Genomic DNA, 17323 nt, shown 5'->3' with positions numbered 1-17323 from the left:
TTTTGCTCTTTTGCCTCTACAGCAAACTTCTGATCAGCTTATTTGTCTGCATCCTCTACACTACAGTCTACTGTTTAAAGCACAGCTCTCAGACCAGCTATCTCTCAGACAACTGGTCCCATAATCTTAAAGCATCTCATACTAGGAGTGCTGATACAGCTTCAGTTTTAACTTTTGATCATATTGAATAAAATCACATGTACAAGGGGGACCTGATCCTAGATCAGCACTCCCACTCTGAGATGCTTTATAAATATGACCCCTGACCTCAGTTCAGTTTCTCGTCTGTGGTAAATTGCCTATAGATTGCAGTCATCAAGGACAAGGACACAAAGTAATGCGGAAGACTTCCAAATGCATGGCGGGTTGTTTCTTTCCACTGATCTTCTCTCATGCTTTACTTTGTGTCAACTGGGTATTTACAAAAAAAATAAACATCTGTGAAGGAGTAGTAAATACATTTGTGTGGAGAATAGAGAAGGAACTAAGAAATATTCTACAGGAGAGAAGAGAGCGAGTACAGTTCACCACCTGTCTGTGCATTGGTGGACAGCGCCTGGTTCTGAAATTAGTTCAAGGAGATTTGTTTCCAGGAATCTTTACCAAAGCTCATCTAGCTATTCACCCGTTTTATGCAACCTATACCACTCTGGAGTGTCAGTTATTTAACTGTATAAATGAGAAAGAAAAACTTTTGTTTTGTTTTTTAAATGGTGTATTTCAAATGTATCTTTGGTTTTATTGTAGTGTTTAGGCTATACTAGTGATGTCTTTGAAGGACTGCTGAAAGATAAGCCTGTGGGATAAAAGAGAAACAAACCAACACAAAAACAAACATGATGTCACTCTGAAAAAACAGGTCCACATCCAAACAAACCACACAATACATGATCCGTTGCCTTGGATACAATCCTGAACCCATATCACCCTGACTGATTGATTGTGTTCTATCTTTGTGCTAGAACATGACAACAACCTGGGTGTTTTATGCCATGATTAAATGTTATGTTGTTATAATGATTTTATAATGAGGTGCACCTGATGAACATGACAAAGCAAATGAAAGGAATCTGTGTATTTTTCTTCCTTTAGACCTTGATGGAAATATTTACATGGCCATAATTCAGTAATAATAAAAAAAAATAATGCATGCATGCTTTACATACAGATCACACATCAACCCCTATGGGTCACATCAACTAAGCCTTTACACCAGGTGCAACGTTTGAATCATTCATTAAATGTTTTGCATTCAACTCCACTAGTGGGGGAACGCTTACAGAAATGAAACCATTCCCGGTTATCACTCGAACGCTATGGCCGCGTTTTGTGACTGAGGTTAAATATTTCATATTCTATTTTGTCATCCATTAGGCTACTTGTTGAGCTAACTCTCCTGTCTCTCGAGTCCTCACTATTTTCTAGACTCTGTTTAAGCTTTCAGAGTAGCTGGATGGCTACTGATGCTGCACCTTCTGAAAACAGAAACAGGTGCGTCAGAATGGAACGGTCGCAACTCTAAAGATGTCGCGCACGACAGAGCACCTCCAAAAAGTGTTCCAAGAAGAACATGATGGCGACAACTAACCCCGGACCAAGATGACAGTGGACATCAAAAGACAACATCTCAGGCACTTTGCCGCCTAGCAGACACGTAAGCGAAAATCACTGGGCTGACATAGAACCCAGCCCTCATCCGAGAGCCACCACCGGCGGATTCAAGGCGAACGTAAATGCAGGTTGCCGTAAAACGGGTCTACACAAAGGACCAGTGCTGAGCGCAGGCTAGAGCAGAGGAGGGGGAAGCGAGACATGTTGCTACAGAAAACTAGCATCTTCATCGGAGAGCCATGGAGAACGCGGCCCCATCAAATCACGGCTTAATCTCCTCCAACACATTAATTGAATGTGAATTACAGATAATCGCGGAGGTAAACCAGCACCACCACCTACGACACAACATTTAAGAGGTGAAAAACGCAAATTAGACCCCAAGTCAATGCATGTTGTGGTAGAGAAACCCCCACGGTGGAGTCGGCCGGTGAAGAAGCGCGTTACCAAAATATGACCAGGGGTGCTTGGACGTGTCTGCAGCAAGAAGACGGCTTCAAACTCTGGCTAGAACCCCGCGAGAACGAAAAGCCATTCACCGACTCAGAGAGGGCCCAGAGATGGCGACTGTCCTTGGCTTCACTCTTGTTTGTAACCATTCTGCTCTCTGATCACTTATGGTTCTGCGCCGAGGCGAAATTGACAAGGACCCGTGATAAGTTTGCATTGACGGACATGGGAGTTTACCCATCTGCAAACCCAATCCCATCATCCAACCTCCATTTAGCACACAGCAGCCTCCGAGAAAACGAATATGCTATTTTTGTAGGGAATTCTACCAAACCTTTGTGGCGACTTGGAACTTGCCATCGCGATAGTTTATCTAAAAACTGCTTTACTTTTGATGACGCCGACCATTTGTGCAAGGACCTTTCGGGAAAAGAAGGGACCCGGACTGTAAATATAAGTGATTTGTACCTTTCTTTTTGTAATTCTTATTCTCTTTTGGATTTGTTTTACGGGTCTACGAGTCCGGACAATTTGAACTGCAGTCTTGACGTGATTATTGATGGCGATGTGGCGAGGTGCAGCCTGTGCGTCCAGGCGTACCAGCGCTACGACCAACACGCCCTGGAGAAATATGAGGAATTTGAGCTTATGACTCAGAAATATGAAACGGATGCATATTCAGTGAGAACATGCATGGATGAATGTAAGGTAGGCTGACGGGGATCGTCCCCCAATCTGTTGGTTTTGCCTAAATAGATGCAGTTTGGTGCCATACAGTCGTCAATCGTCATGGTAACGGATGTCAGATTCAAGGAGATCCTCTGCTCTCTTACCAGAAGGCTCAAACAGGATGAGAAGCATATGGCCTCGTAGTCTTGCATGTGTGTCTTTGGTTGCTTTTTCCACAATTTAGGAGTTTTAAATCGGTTGTGGAATGGAGAATGAGCCAGGCCTTGAGGTGTCATAACTTTCATTCCACAGGCTTCATAATATCACTAGAAATAGGCTATTATTTCCAAGCAAATATCAGCCAGATTTACATGTTAATTCTTTCTGTAAAATGTTGGCTAATATATGGCAAAGACTACAATAGCTACTACTATTTTTCCTATTCATGCATCATCCCGCACCGCACGCAGGTGGTGGTCTTTTTTCCAGTATTGTGCTGCGCATCCGGTGTAGCGGCCACCCGGTGCCAGGTGTTCCGCCATGGCCACTCCACTCCACATTGAGTACATTTTAATAACGTTAATAGAGCACCGGTGGCTTCCATGCCTAATCCGCTGGAAGGGCCTTTTCCCCCGTCGCATTTGGCACCGCTCGTTATTCGCCTGCTGTATGTACCCTAGGGCACTCTTTTATCCGTCGTAAACTCGACAATGGCGTTGACACAGAATTACGACAGCTGCTCTCTTTTCATCACATCATTTATACCTCAAATATGACTATGTGGCCTGGAGGAAGCTCCGACCCTGTAGTATTGTTTTACACTTCACCGACTGGTTGGTCAAGAGCCATTAAAATAGAGGTCTATGTTTCAGTGTGTCCTTGCCATCTCTATTCGGTAATTATATGCAACATTCACGAGTAGCCTGCTTGGAAAACATCGTTTATAGTGCATTCGGAGCTTTTGGTGTGAGATTTCCTGTGCCTTTTAGAGTTTCAGTATAGAATTGTTGTTTAGTTTTAATGTTATTTTTTTAATAGTCGACAGCCAGACAGCCACCATGGACGTGTGTGAGAGCTGTCCATGGTGCTGAAATCCATTTATATAGAAAGGCGACGCTCCAAGCAAATGGCAGCCAGGCGGTCAGTATTCATGAACCAGTCAGTGACAACAGACAAACAAATCATGATAAATCATCAATTAAATAAATGCATTTGTTTGAATATGACTATGAATCTGTAGGCCCACATAGGCTACAGTAGCACACCTCATCTTATTAGTCCACGTGAAAGATCAACAAAACAGAGGGAGATTGATTCAAAATGTTTTATTCAGCATTGTGGAAATCGTAAAGTAGCCTATATTGTTGTTGGTTGACTTTTGAAGTGTAATGCTCTATATGCTGATGATGCACCAGTAGATTAGATAGGCCTAGCCTACATGATACCCAAAGCCACACAGGGGGGGGCACAGTGTGGGGTTGAGTTGCTCCTAGACACTGATCTTGGGTCAGTTTCGCATTTCTCCCACTAATAGTTAAGGCTAGAATTGGGGGTGGGGGAATGAAAACAGGTGTCTGTAAACCCGACATATGAGTCATGATAATAGTGTGTGTGTGTGTGTGTGTGTGTGTGTGTGCGTGCGTGCGTGCGTGTGTGTGTGCGTGGTGCTGAAGACAGCTCCCAGCCTCCCACCAATAGGCCAGGAATCACTGTGATGAGGATGCAGTAACAGCCACACTATTTTATGACGATTTTGGCAGGATACTTTTGGCACGATGCTTTCATCCTTGTGGAGCTTATTGTGGTTCGATAATGATGAGGTAACAAAACCAAAACATTGGCCTACATGCTCATATTTGTTTGATAATTATCAAGGGACATCTCCATCACTACGAAATGTTGGTTAAGATTAGTTCTCTCTTATCAGTATTTTCAGTTCATTTGTAAATTTTGTATTTTGAATTTCATCCTCTTTTTCTCTCTCATGCCGTCTCAACCTCTCCCCCACTGCTTCAACTCACTGTTTATTATATATGCATAGTCAATGTAAATTGTCCTGTGGCTATTTTATTAATTGTTCAGCAGTCTTATGGCTTGGGGGTAGAAGCTGTTGAGGAGTCTTTTGGTCCTAGACTTGATGCTCTGGTACCGCTTGCCGTGCGGTAGCAGAAAAAACATTTCTATAACTTGGGTAACTGGAGTCTCTGACAATTTTATGGGCTTTCCTCTGACACCGCCTATTATATAGGTCTTGGATGGCAGGAAGCTTGGCCCCAGTGATGTCCTGGGCTTTTCGCACTACCCTCTGTAGCGCCTTATAGTCAGATGCCGAGCAGTTGCCATACCAGGCGGTGATGCAACCGATCAGGATGCTCTCGACGGTGCAGCTGTAGAACCTTTTGATGATCTGGGGACCCAAGCCAAATCTTTTCAGTCTCCTGAGGGGGAAAAGGTTTTGTCGTGCCCTCTTCACGATTGTATTGGTATGTTTGGACCATGATAGTTCATTGGGGATGTTGAAACTAAGGAACTTGAAACTCTCGACCCGCTCCACTACCGCCCCGTCGATGTTAATGGGGGCCTGTTCGGCCCACCTTTTCCTGTAGTCCACGATCAGCACCTTTGTCTTGCTCACATTGAGAGAGAGGTTGTTGTCCTGGCATCACACTGCCAGTTCTCTGACCTCCTCCCTATAGGCTGTCTCATAGTTGTCAGTGATCAGGCCACTGTTGTGTCGTCAGCAAACTTAATGATGGTGTTTGGTCACACAGTCGTGGGTGAACAGGGAATACAGGAGGGGACTAAGTACACAGCCCCGAGGGGCCCCCGTGTGAAGGATCAGCGTGGCAGACGTGTTGTTGCCTACTCTTACCACCTGGGGGGCGGCCCGTCAGGAAGTCAAGGATTCAATTGCAGAGGGAGGTGTTTAGTCCCAGAGTCCTTATCTTAGTGATGAGCTTCGTGGGCACGATGGTGTTGAACGCTGAGCTGTAGTCAATGAACAGCATTCTCACATAGGTGTTCCTTTTGTCCAGGTGAGAAAGGTCAGCGTGGAGTGCGATTGAGATTACATCATCTGTGGATCTGTTGGGGCGATATGCGAATTGGAGTGGGTCTAGGGTGTCCGGGAGGATGCTGTTTATGTGAGCCTTGACCTGCCTATCAAAGCACTTCATGGCTATTGATGTGAGTGCCACGGGGTGGTAATCATTTAGGCAGGTTACCTTTGCTTCCTTGGGCACAGGGACTATGGTGGTCTGCTTGAAACATGTAGGTATTACAGACTCGGTCAGGGAAAGGTTGAAAATGTCAGTGAAGTCACTTGACAGTTGGTCCGCACATGCTTTGAGTACACATCCTGGTAATCCGTCTGGCCCAGCGGCTTTGTGAATGTTGACCTGTTAAAAGATTTTGTTCACATCCAAGAGCGTTATCACACAGTCATCCAGAACAGCTGGTGCTCTCATGCATGCTTCAGTGTTGCTTGCCTCGAAGCGAGCATAAAAGGCTGGTAGGCTCACGTCACTGGGCAGCTCGCGTCTGGGTTTCCCTTTGTACTACGTTATAGTTTTCAAGCCCTGCCACATCCAACGAGCGTCAGAGCCGGTGTAGTAGGATTCAATCTTTATCCTGTGTTTACGCTTTGCCTGTTTGATGGGTCATTGAGGGCATAGCAGGATTTCTTATAAGTGTTTGGATTAGTCTCCCGCTCCTTGAAAGCGGCAGCTCTAGCCTTTAGCTCGATGCGGATGTTGCCTGTAATCCGTGGCTTCTGGTTGAGATATGTACGTACAGTCACTGTGGGGACAACGTCATCGATACACTTATTGATGAAGCCAATGACTGATGTGGTGTACTCCTCAATGCCATTGGATGAAACCCAGAACATATTCCAGTCTGTGCTAGCAAAATGGTCCTGTAGCGTATCATCTGCGTCATCTGACCACTTCCGTATTGAGCGAGTCACTCGTACTTCCTGCTTTAGTTTTTGCTTGTAAGCAGGAATCAGGAGGATATAATTATGGTCAGATGTGCCAAATGGAAGGCGGGGGAGAGCTTTTTGTGCATCTCTGTGTGTGGAGTAAAGGTGGTCCAGGATTTTTTTTTCTCTGGTTGCATGTGACATGCTGGTAAAAATTTGGTAAAACTGATTTAAGTTTGCCTGCATTAAAGTCCCCGGCCACTAGGAGTGCCGCTTCTGGGTGAACATCTTCTTCTTTGCTTATGGCCTTATAGAGTTGGTTGAGAGTGGTCTTAGTGCCAGATTAATTCTGTGGTGGTAAATAGACGGCTACGATGAGCACTCTCTTGGTAGATAGTGTGGTCTATAGCTTATCATAAGGTACTCTACCTCAGGCGAGCAATACCTCAAGACTTCTTTAATATTAGACATTGCGCACCAGCTTTTATTGACAAGTAGACACACACCCACTCCCCTCATCTTACCAGAGGTAGTGTCTCTGTTCTGCCGGTGCATGGAAAATCCCGCTAGCTCTATATTGTCCGTATCGTCGTTCAGCCACGTCTCGGTGAAACATAAGATGTTACAGTTTTTGATGTCCCGTTGGTGAGATAATCTTAATCGTAGGTCATCAATTTTATTTTCCAATGATTGCACATTAGCAAGAAGAACGGATGGCAGTGGGAGTTTACTCGCCTACGGATTCTCAGAAGGCTGCCCGATCTGCGGCCCCTTGTCCTGCATCTTTTCTTCACGCAAAAGGCGGGGATCTGGGCCGGTTCCAGTGAAAGCAGGATATCCTTCTCGTCGGACTCGTTAAAGGAAAAAGTTTCTTCCAGTCCACGGTGAGTAATCGCTGTTTTGATGTCCAGAAGTTATTTTCGGTCATAAGACACGGTAGCAGCAACATTATGTACACAATAAGTTTAAAAAAATTGTTACACAAAACGCAAAAATACAAAAAAAATTGCACAATTGGTTGGGAGATTGTAAAACATCAGAAATGTTCTTCAGCACCATCTTGATTGGAGGCGTGGCTTAGTTGAGGCGGTAAATTAATAATGTACCTTAATAATATACCATTTGTATTACTGCTCACTACAGCTATTTAAGTTAAGTTTCTTAACATATGTTTTTGGAAATCGTTTTACTGAAAATGTTTGAGTAGCCAGAACCGGTTTTAAAGTGTAAAGGGTGTGTTTCTCTCTCTCTCTCATTGATGAGACATGGACAGCGAGTCTTGTCCCAGTGGTGTGTATATGAACTCAGAGAGGTGATAGCACGGTCACCCACCCTTTATTAACTTTGGTATACAGTGGGGCAAAAAAGTATTTAGTCAGCCACCAATTGTGCAAGTTCTCCCACTTAAAAAGATGAGAGAGGCCTGTAATTTTCATCATAGGTACACTTCAACTATGACAGACAAAATGAGAAAAAAAATCCAGAAAATCACATTGTAGGATTTTTAATGAATTTATTTGCAAATTATGGTGGAAAATAAGTATTTGGTCACCTACAAACAAGCAAGATTTCTGGCTCTCACAGACCTGTAACTTCTTCTTTAAGAGGCTCCTCTGTCCTCCACTCGTTACCTGTATTAATGGCACCTGTTTGAACTTGTTATCAGTATAAAAGACACCTGTCCACAACCTCAAACAGTCACACTCCGAACTCCACCAGAAACAAAATTGTAGACCTGCACCAGGCTGGGAAGACTGAATCTGCAATAGGTAAGCAGCTTGGTTTGAAGAAATCAACTGTGGGAGCAATTATTAGGAAATGGAAGACATACAAGACCACTGATAGTCTCCCTCGATCTGGGGCTCCACGCAAGATCTCACCCCGTGGGGTCAAAATGATCACAAGAACGGTGAGCAAAAATCCCAGAACCACACGGGGGGACCTAGTGAATGACCTGCAGAGAGCTGGGACCAAAGTAACAAAGCCTACCATCAGTAACACACTACGCCGCCAGGGACTCAAATCCTGCAGTGCCAGACGTGTCCCCCTGCTTAAGCCAGTACATGTCCAGGCCCGTCTGAAGTTTGCTAGAGAGCATTTGGATGATCCAGAAGAAGATTGGGAGAATGTCATATGGTCAGATGAAACCAAAATAACTTTTTGGTAAAAACTCAACTCGTCGTGTTTGGAGGACAAAGAATGCTGAGTTGCATCCAAAGAACACCATACCTACTGTGAAGCATGGGGGTGGAAACATCATGCTTTGGGGATGTTTTTCTGCAAAGGGACCAGGACGACTGATCTGTGTAAAGGAAAGAATGAATGGGGCCATGTATCGTGAGATTTTGAGTGAAAACCTCCTTCCATCAGCAAGGGCATTGAAGATGAAACGTGGCCGGGTCTTTCAGCATGACAATGATCCCAAACACACCGCCCGGGCAATGAAGGAGTGGCTTCGTAAGAAGCATTTCAAGGTCCTGGAGTGGCCTAGCCAGTCTCCAGATCTCAACCCCATAGAAAATCTTTGGAGGGAGTTGAAAGTCCATGTTGCCAAGCAACAGCCCCAAAACATCACTGCTCTAGAGGAGATCTGCATGGAGGAATGGGCCAAAATACCAGCAACAGTGTGTGAAAACCTTGTGAAGACTTACAGAAAACGTTTGACCTCTGTCATTGCCAACAAAGGGTATATAACAAAGTATTGAGATAAACTTTTGTTATTGACCAAATACTTATTTTCCACCATAATTTGCAAATAAATTCATTAAAAATCCTACAATGTGATTTTCTGGATTTTTTTTCTAATTTTGTCTGTCATAGTTGAAGTGTACCTATGATGAAAATTACAGGCCTCTCTCATCTTTTTAAGTGGGAGAACTTGCACAATTGGTGGCTGACTAAATACTTTTTTGCCCCACTGTATATCTCACTGTCCAATTACGGTAAAGTATTACAGAGCTTCAGTATTGGAACAGTTATTCCAACCATATTCCAACAATCATGCTTACATTCCAAATGCACCCCATTCCCTATATAGTGCACTGCTTTTGATCAGAGCCCTCAAAAGTAGTGCACTAAGTAAGGAATAGCGGGATTTTTGTGTTGTTTCTATCTTTAACTACATGCTTTTGCCATAGAGCCTATATCTGTTTGTGCTGGCTTGCCAATTCCTATTGTCAATGTTTGGTGTGACAATGAGAATAGGAGTTGACAAGATAGCACAATCTGGGACCAGGCTAGAGTCGCTATTTGTCACAATATAGCGTGCCTGATGTAGTGCGTTCTGCCAATTGACTGCTGTCACAAGGGGCAGGTTCACAGAGAGGTCACTCTTCAGAGAGTTGTATGGAAACATCTGGACATGGATACTTGTGGCTCAGTCGGTAGAGCATGGCGCTTGTGGGTGTGTGTGTCTGTGTGTGTATGTGTGTGTTTAAGTAGTGGCTGGTAGCACTTTACATTGGTGGACGGGCTCCTAGTAATGGCTGGAACAGAATTAATGGAATGGTATCAGCCATTACCTTGAGTCATCCTTCCCTCACCACAAGTGAGTGAGTGATCCCTCTGGATTCCCCCCTTGTCAGACGACCAGGACATGTACAATCAGGGTTGGGTAGGTTACTTTCTAAATGTAATCCGTTACAGTTACTAGTTACCTGACCAAAATTGTAATCAGTAATGTAACTTTTGGATTACCCAAACTCAATAACGTAATCTGATTACATTCTGTTACTTTTAGATTACTTTCCCTTTTAAGAGGCATTAGAAGAAGACTAACATCTATGCTACCAATTGAACGACATCTATTGCAGGATAAATCAGTGTTAACGTTTACATAGCTGGCCATATATGAATGTTACATTTTACTTTATGGGTTGGTGATGTAGGCTTCTTCTAACCCATCGCTTACTACTTGCGAAAGTATTCACCCCCTTGGCATTTTTCCTATTTTGTTGCCTTACTTCCTGGAATTAAGATAGATTTTTGGAGGCTTTGTATCATTTGATTTACACAACATGTCTACCACTTGAAAGATGCAAAATCATTTTGGTGTCAAACAAACAAGAAATAAGACAAAAAAACTGAAAACTTGAGCGTGCATAATTATTCATCCCCCCGAAGTCAATACTTTCTCTTGGGGTATGTCTCTGTCAGCTTGGCACATCTAGCCACTGGGATTTTTGCCCATTCTTCAAGGCAAAACTGCTCCAGCTCCTTCAAGTTGGATGGGTTCTGCTGGTGTACAGCAATCTTTAAGTCATACCACAGATTCTCAATTGGATTGAGGTCGGGGCTTTGACTAGGCCATCCCAAGACATTTACATTTTTCCCCTTAAACCACTTGAGTGTTGCTTTAGCAGTATGCTTAGGTTCATTGTCCTGCTGGAAGGTGAACCTCCGTCCCAGTCTCAAATCTCTGGAAGACTGAAACAGGTTTCCCTCAAAAATGTCCCCGTATTTAGCGCCATCCATCATATCCTTTAATTCTGACCGGTTTCCCAGTCCCTGGCGATGATAAACATGATGCTGCCACCACCATGCTTCACTGTGGGGATGGTGTTCTCGGGATGATGAGGTGTTGGGTTTGCGCCAGACATAGCGCTTTCCTTGATGGCCAAAAAGCTCAATTTTAGTCACATCTGACCAGGTTTCCTTCTTCCATATGTTTGGGGAGTCTCCCACATGCCTTTTGGCGAACACCAAACATGTTTGCTTATTCTTTTCTGGCCACTCTTCCATGAAGCCCATTAATGTGGATTGTACGGCTTAAAGTGGTCCTATGGACAGATACTCCAATCTCTGCTGTGGAGCTTTGCAGCTCCTTCAGGGTTATCTTTGGTCTCTTTGTTCCCTCTCTGATTATTGCCCTCCTTTTTTTATTATTTTTTTATTTTACCTTTATTTAGCCAGGTAGGAAAATTGAGAACAAGTTCTCATTTACAACTGCGACCTGGTCAAGAATAAAGCAAAGCAGTTTGACACATACAACAACACAGAGTTACACATGGAATAAACAAAACACACAGTCAATAATACAGTTGAAGAAAATCTATATACAGTGTGTGCAAATGAGGTAAGAAAAGGGAGGTAAGGCAATAAATAGGCCATGGTGGCGAAGTAATTACAATATACCAATTAGACACTAGAGTGATTGAAGTGCAGAAGATGAATGTGCAAGTAGAGATACAGGGGTGCAAAGGAGCAAGATAAATAAATAAATAAATACAGTATGGGGATGAGGTAGTTGGATGGGCTAATTTACAGATGGGCTGTGTACAGGTGCAGTGATCTGTGACCTGCTCTGACAGCTGGTGCTTAAAGCTAGTGAGGGATTTAAGAGTCTCCAGTTTCAGTGATTGTTGCAATTCATTCCAGTCATTGGCAGCAGAGAACTGGACGGAAAGGCGGCCAAAGGAGGAATTGGCTTTGGGGGTGACTAGAGAGATATACCTGCTGGAGCGCGTGCTACGGGTTGGTGCTGCTATGGTGACCAGTGAGCTGAGATAAGGCGGGCCCTTACCTATCAGAGACTTGTAGATGAACTGAAGCCAGTGGATTTGGCGACGAGTGTGAAGCGAGGGCCAGCCAACGAGAGCATACAGGTCGCAGTGGTGGGTCGTATATGGGGCTTTGGTGACAAGACGGATGGCACTGTGATAGACTGCATCCAATTTGTTGAGTAGAGTGTTGGGGGGCTATTTTGTAAATGACATCGCCGAAGTTGAGGATTGGTAGGATGGTAAGTTTTACGAGGGTATGTTTGGCAGCATGAGTGAAGGATGCTTTGTTTGCGAAATAGGAAGCCGAGTCTAGATTTAATTTTGGATTGGAGATGCTTAATGGGAGTCTGGAAGGAGAGTTTACAGTCTAACCAGACACCTAGGTATTTGTAGTTGTCCACATATTCTAAGTCAGAACCGTCCAGAGTAGTGATGCTGGGCAGGCGGGCAGGTGTGGGCAGCGATCAGTTGAAGAGCATGCATTTAGTTTACTTTCATTTAAGAGCAGTTGGAGGCCACGGAAGGAGAGTTGTATGGCATTGAAGCTCATCTGGAGGTTAGTAAACCCAGTGTCCAAAGAAGGGCCAGATATACAGAATGGTGTCATCTGCGTAGAGGTGGATCAGAGAATCACCAGCAGCAAAAGCGACATCATTGATGTATACAGAGAAGAGAGTCAGCCCGAGAATTGAAACCTGTGGCACCCCCATAGAGACTGCCAGAGGTCCGGACAACAGTCCCTCCGATTTGACACACTGAACTCTGTCAGAGAAGTAGTTGGTGAACCAGGCGAGGCAGTCATTTGAGAAACCAAGGCTGTTGAGTCTGCCGATAAGAATGTGGTGATTGACAGAGTCGAAAGCCTTGGCCAGGTCGGTGAATACAGCTGCACGGTAATGTCTCTTATCGATGGCAGTTATATTGTTTAGGACCTTGAGCGTGGCTGAGGTGCACCCATGACCAATCCATGACCAGATTGCATAGCGGAGAAGGTACGGTGGGATTCGAAATGGTCGGTGATCTGTTTGTTAACTTGGCTTTCGAAGACCTTAGAAAGGCATGGTAGGATAGATATAGGTCTGTGGCAGTCTGGGTCTTGAGTGTCGCCCCCTTTGAAGAGGGGGATGACCACGGCAGCCTTCCAATCTTTGGGAATCTCAGACGATACGAAAGAGAGGTTGAACAGGCTAGTAATAGGGGTTTCAACAATTTTGGCAGATAATTGTAGAAAGAGAGGGTCCAGATTGTCTAGCCTGGCTGATTTGGAGGGGTCCAGATTTTGCAGCTCTTTCAGAACATCAATTATCTGGATTTGGGTGAAGGAGAAGTGGTGGGGGCTTGGGCAGGTTGCTGTGGAGGGTGCCGGGCAGTTGACCGGGGTTGGGTAGCCAGGTGGAAAGCATGGCCAGCCGTAGAAAAATGCTTATTGAAATTCTCAATTATCGCAGATTTATCGGTGGTGACAGTGTTTCCTAGCCTCAGTGCAGTGGGCAGCTGGGAGGAGGTGCTCTTATTCTCCATGGACTTTAGTGTCCCAGAACTTTTGAGTTTGTACTACAGGATTCAAATTGCAAATCCATGTCTTACCTTAACTCCGTGATTTTTTCATTTCACTTCACCAATTCACTGCTCCACTATTTTGTGCATGTCCATTACATGAAATCCAAATAAAATTGTATTTAAATTACAGGTTGTAATGCAACAAAATAGGAAAAACGCCAAGGGGGTGAATACTTTTGCAAGGCACAGTATATGCAGGCTGGTCACTAGAAACACACGTAAATTTCAGACATTTGAAAAGGTCCTGAGGACTTCGATATATGCCATCCTCGGCACTCACCAGAAAAATAACCCTTCAAAGAAATTTCTCCACCAAACCATAGCCCTAACCATTTGGAATTAATACCTAAACTTAACCCTTTGAGATGTTTCTGTTCTAACCCTGTAACCACGTGGAATGAATGGGTCAAAAATCGAAGTTCATCCAAATACGTCAAATCCCGAAGTGAAACTATGAGATCAAGTTGCCTACTGACTCTTATAGGCCCCGTTCACACTCAAATTGTACAACTGATGTACAAAACGTTTGACAAAATAGTTACAACAAAGATCTTCTCTGTACCGGTTTCCTCCAGCATCTTCACAAGGTCCTTTGCTGTTGTTCTGGGATTGATTTGCACTTTTCGCACCAAAGTACGTTCATCTCTAGGAGACAGAACGCGTCTCCTTCCTGAGCGGAATGACGGCTGCGTGGTCCAATGGTGTTTATACTTGCACACTATTGTTTGTACAGATGAACGTGGTACCTTCAGGCATTTGGAAATTGCTCCCAAGGATGAACCAGACTTGTGGAGGTCTACAATTTTTTGTTTTTGTAGGCTGATTTCTTTTGATTTTCCCATGATGTCAAGCAAAGAGGCACTGAGTTTGAAGATAAGCCTTGAAATACATCTACAGGTAAACCTCCAATTGACTCAAATGATGTCAATTAGCCTATCAGAAGCTTCTAAAGCCAAATAGAATTTTCCACGCTGTTTAAAGGCACAGTCAACTTAGTGTATGTAAACTTCTGACCCACTGGAACTGTGATACAGTGAATTATAAGTGAAATAATCTGTCTGTAAACAATTGTTGGAAAAATTACTTGTAAACTATCAAAATAAAGAAAGTCACGCTCTCCATGTATAATCTCCCAGCAATTTAATGGGTATTTACCAACGTTTCGGCATCACTGTGCCTTCCTCAGGGTAATGTCATGAATACTTGAACCAGGCTATGTAGACACACAGTGTAACCAATGACAGTGGTGAGGGGTGTGTCATAATCATTAAGTTAATAAAAATGAATTAGTGAAACTGTTAAACAATTGTGTATGGCATATTAAATATATTATGCAATTGTTATCATATAGAAACATAATGGAATATTGTACATCATATTACCAACAACATACTGTAACGGCAGCCTTCCTCCTCTTCGTCTGAAGAGGAGGTGTAGCAGGGATCGGACCAAGACGCAGCGTAGTTGGTGCTCAACATATTTAATAATACGAACTGTGAACACTACAACAATACAAAAATAACAAAATGTGGCAAACCGATACAGTCCTAGCTGGTGCAGAGAAAACACAGAGACAGGAAACAACCACCCACAAACCAACACAAAACAAGCCACCTACAGTGGGGAGAACAAGTATTTGATACACTGCCGATTTTGCAGGTTTTCCTACTTACAAAGCATGTAGAGGTCTGTAATTTTTATCATAGGTACACTTCAACTGTGAGAGACGGAATCTAAAACAAAAATCCAGAAAATCACATTGTATGATTTTTAAGTAATTAATTTGCATTTTATTGCATGACATAAGTATTTGATCACCTAACAACCAGTAAGAATTCCGGCTCTCACAGACCTGTTAGTTTTTCTTTAAGAAGCCCTCCTGTTCTCCACTCATTACCTGTATTAACTGCACCTGTTTGAACTCGTTACCTGTATAAAAGACACCTGTCCACACGCTCAATCAAACAGACTCCAACCTCTCCACAATGGCCAAGACCAGAGAGCTGTGTGAGGACATCAGGGATAAAATTGTAGACCTGCACAAGGCTGGGATGGGCTACAGGACAATAGGCAAGCAGCTTGGTGAGAAGGCAACAACTGTTGGCGCAATTATTAGAAAATGGAAGAAGTTCAAGATGACGGTCAATCACCCTCGGTCTGGGGCTCCATGCAAGATATCACCTCGTGGGGCATCAATGATCATGAGGAAGGTGAGGGATCAGCCCAGAACTACACGGCAGGACCTGGTCAATGACCTGAAGAGAGCTGGGACCACAGTCTCAAAGAAAACCATTAGTAACACACTACGCCGTCATGGATTAAAATCCTGCAGCGCACGCAAGGTCCCCCTGCTCAAGCCAGCGCTTGTCCAGGCCCGTCTGAAGTTTGCCAATGACCATCTGGATGATCCAGAGGAGGAATGGGAGAAGGTCATGTGGTCTGATGAGACAAAAATATAACTTTTTGGTCTAAACTCCACTCGCTGTGTTTGGAGGAAGAAGAAGGATGAGTACAACCCCAAGAACCCATCCCAAACGTGAAGCATGGAGGTGGAAACATCATTCTTTGGGGCTGCTTTTCTGCAAAGGGGACAGGACGACTGCACCGTATTGAGGGGAGGATGGATGGGGCCATGTATCGCGAGATCTTGGCCAACAACCTCCTTCCCTCAGTAAGAGCATTGAAGATGGGTCGTGGCTGGGTCTTCCAGCATGACAACGACCCGAAACACACAGCCAGGGCAACTAAGGAGTGGCTCCGTAAGAAGCATCTCAAGGTCCTGGAGTGGTCTAGCCAGTCTCCAGACCTGAATCCAATAGAAAATCTTTGGAGGGAGCTGAAATTCCGTATTGCCCAGCGACAGCCCCGAAACCTGAAGGATCTGGAGAAGGTCTGTATGGAGGAGTGGGCCAAAATCCCTGCTGCAGTGTGTACAAACCTGGTCAAGAACTACAGGAAACGTATGATCTCTGTAATTGCAAACAAAGGTTTCTGTACCAAATATTAAGTTCTGCTTTTCTGATGTATCAAATACTTATGTCATGCAATAAAATGCAAATTAATTACTTAAAAATCATACAATGTGATTTTCTGGATTTTTGTTTTAGATTCCGTCTCTCACAGTTGAAGTGTACCTATGATAAAAATTACAGACCTCTACATGCTTTGTAAGTAGGAAAACCTGCAAAATCGGCAGTGTATCAAATACTTGTTCTCCCCACTGTATATATGATTCCCAATCAGAGACAACACAAAACACCTGCCTCTGATTGAGAACCATATTAGGCCAAACATAGAAACAGACATACTAGACACACAACATAGAATGCCCACCCAGCTCACGTCCTGACCAACACTAAAACGAGCAAAACACACAAGAACTATGGTCAGAACGTGACAGTACCCCCCTCCTGAGGTGCGGACTCCGAACGCACCCCCTGAGGTGCGGACTCCGAACGCACCCCCTAAAACTCTAGGGGAGGGTCTGGGTGGGCATCTGTCCGTGGTGGCGGCTCCGGTTCTGGACACCACTCCACCATTGTCTTTGTCCCCCTCCTTAGCGTCCTTTGAGTGGCGACCCTCGCCGCCGACCTTGGCCTAGGAACCCTCA

The 17323-nt window shown here is 44.1% G+C and overlaps 1 protein-coding gene across 1 annotated transcript in view; it reads left to right on the top strand.

Annotated features, from left to right (window-relative positions):
- The first annotated feature begins 1278 nt into the window (after nt 1–1278).
- LOC139566255 (NALCN channel auxiliary factor 1-like) overlaps nt 1279–17323 on the top strand; it is a 92253-nt gene continuing 76208 nt past the window's right edge. Inside the window, exon 1 of the mRNA XM_071387302.1 lies at nt 1279–2769. Coding sequence (XP_071243403.1) covers nt 2065–2769 — 705 coding nt within the window. The 5' untranslated portion in view covers nt 1279–2064. The remainder of the gene's footprint in view (nt 2770–17323) is intronic.

This window comes from Salvelinus alpinus, chromosome 38 (assembly GCF_045679555.1).
Source record: "Salvelinus alpinus chromosome 38, SLU_Salpinus.1, whole genome shotgun sequence".
In the NCBI taxonomy this organism is placed as follows: Eukaryota; Metazoa; Chordata; class Actinopteri; order Salmoniformes; family Salmonidae; genus Salvelinus; species Salvelinus alpinus.
This window is presented reverse-complemented; position numbering and strand designations above follow the sequence as displayed.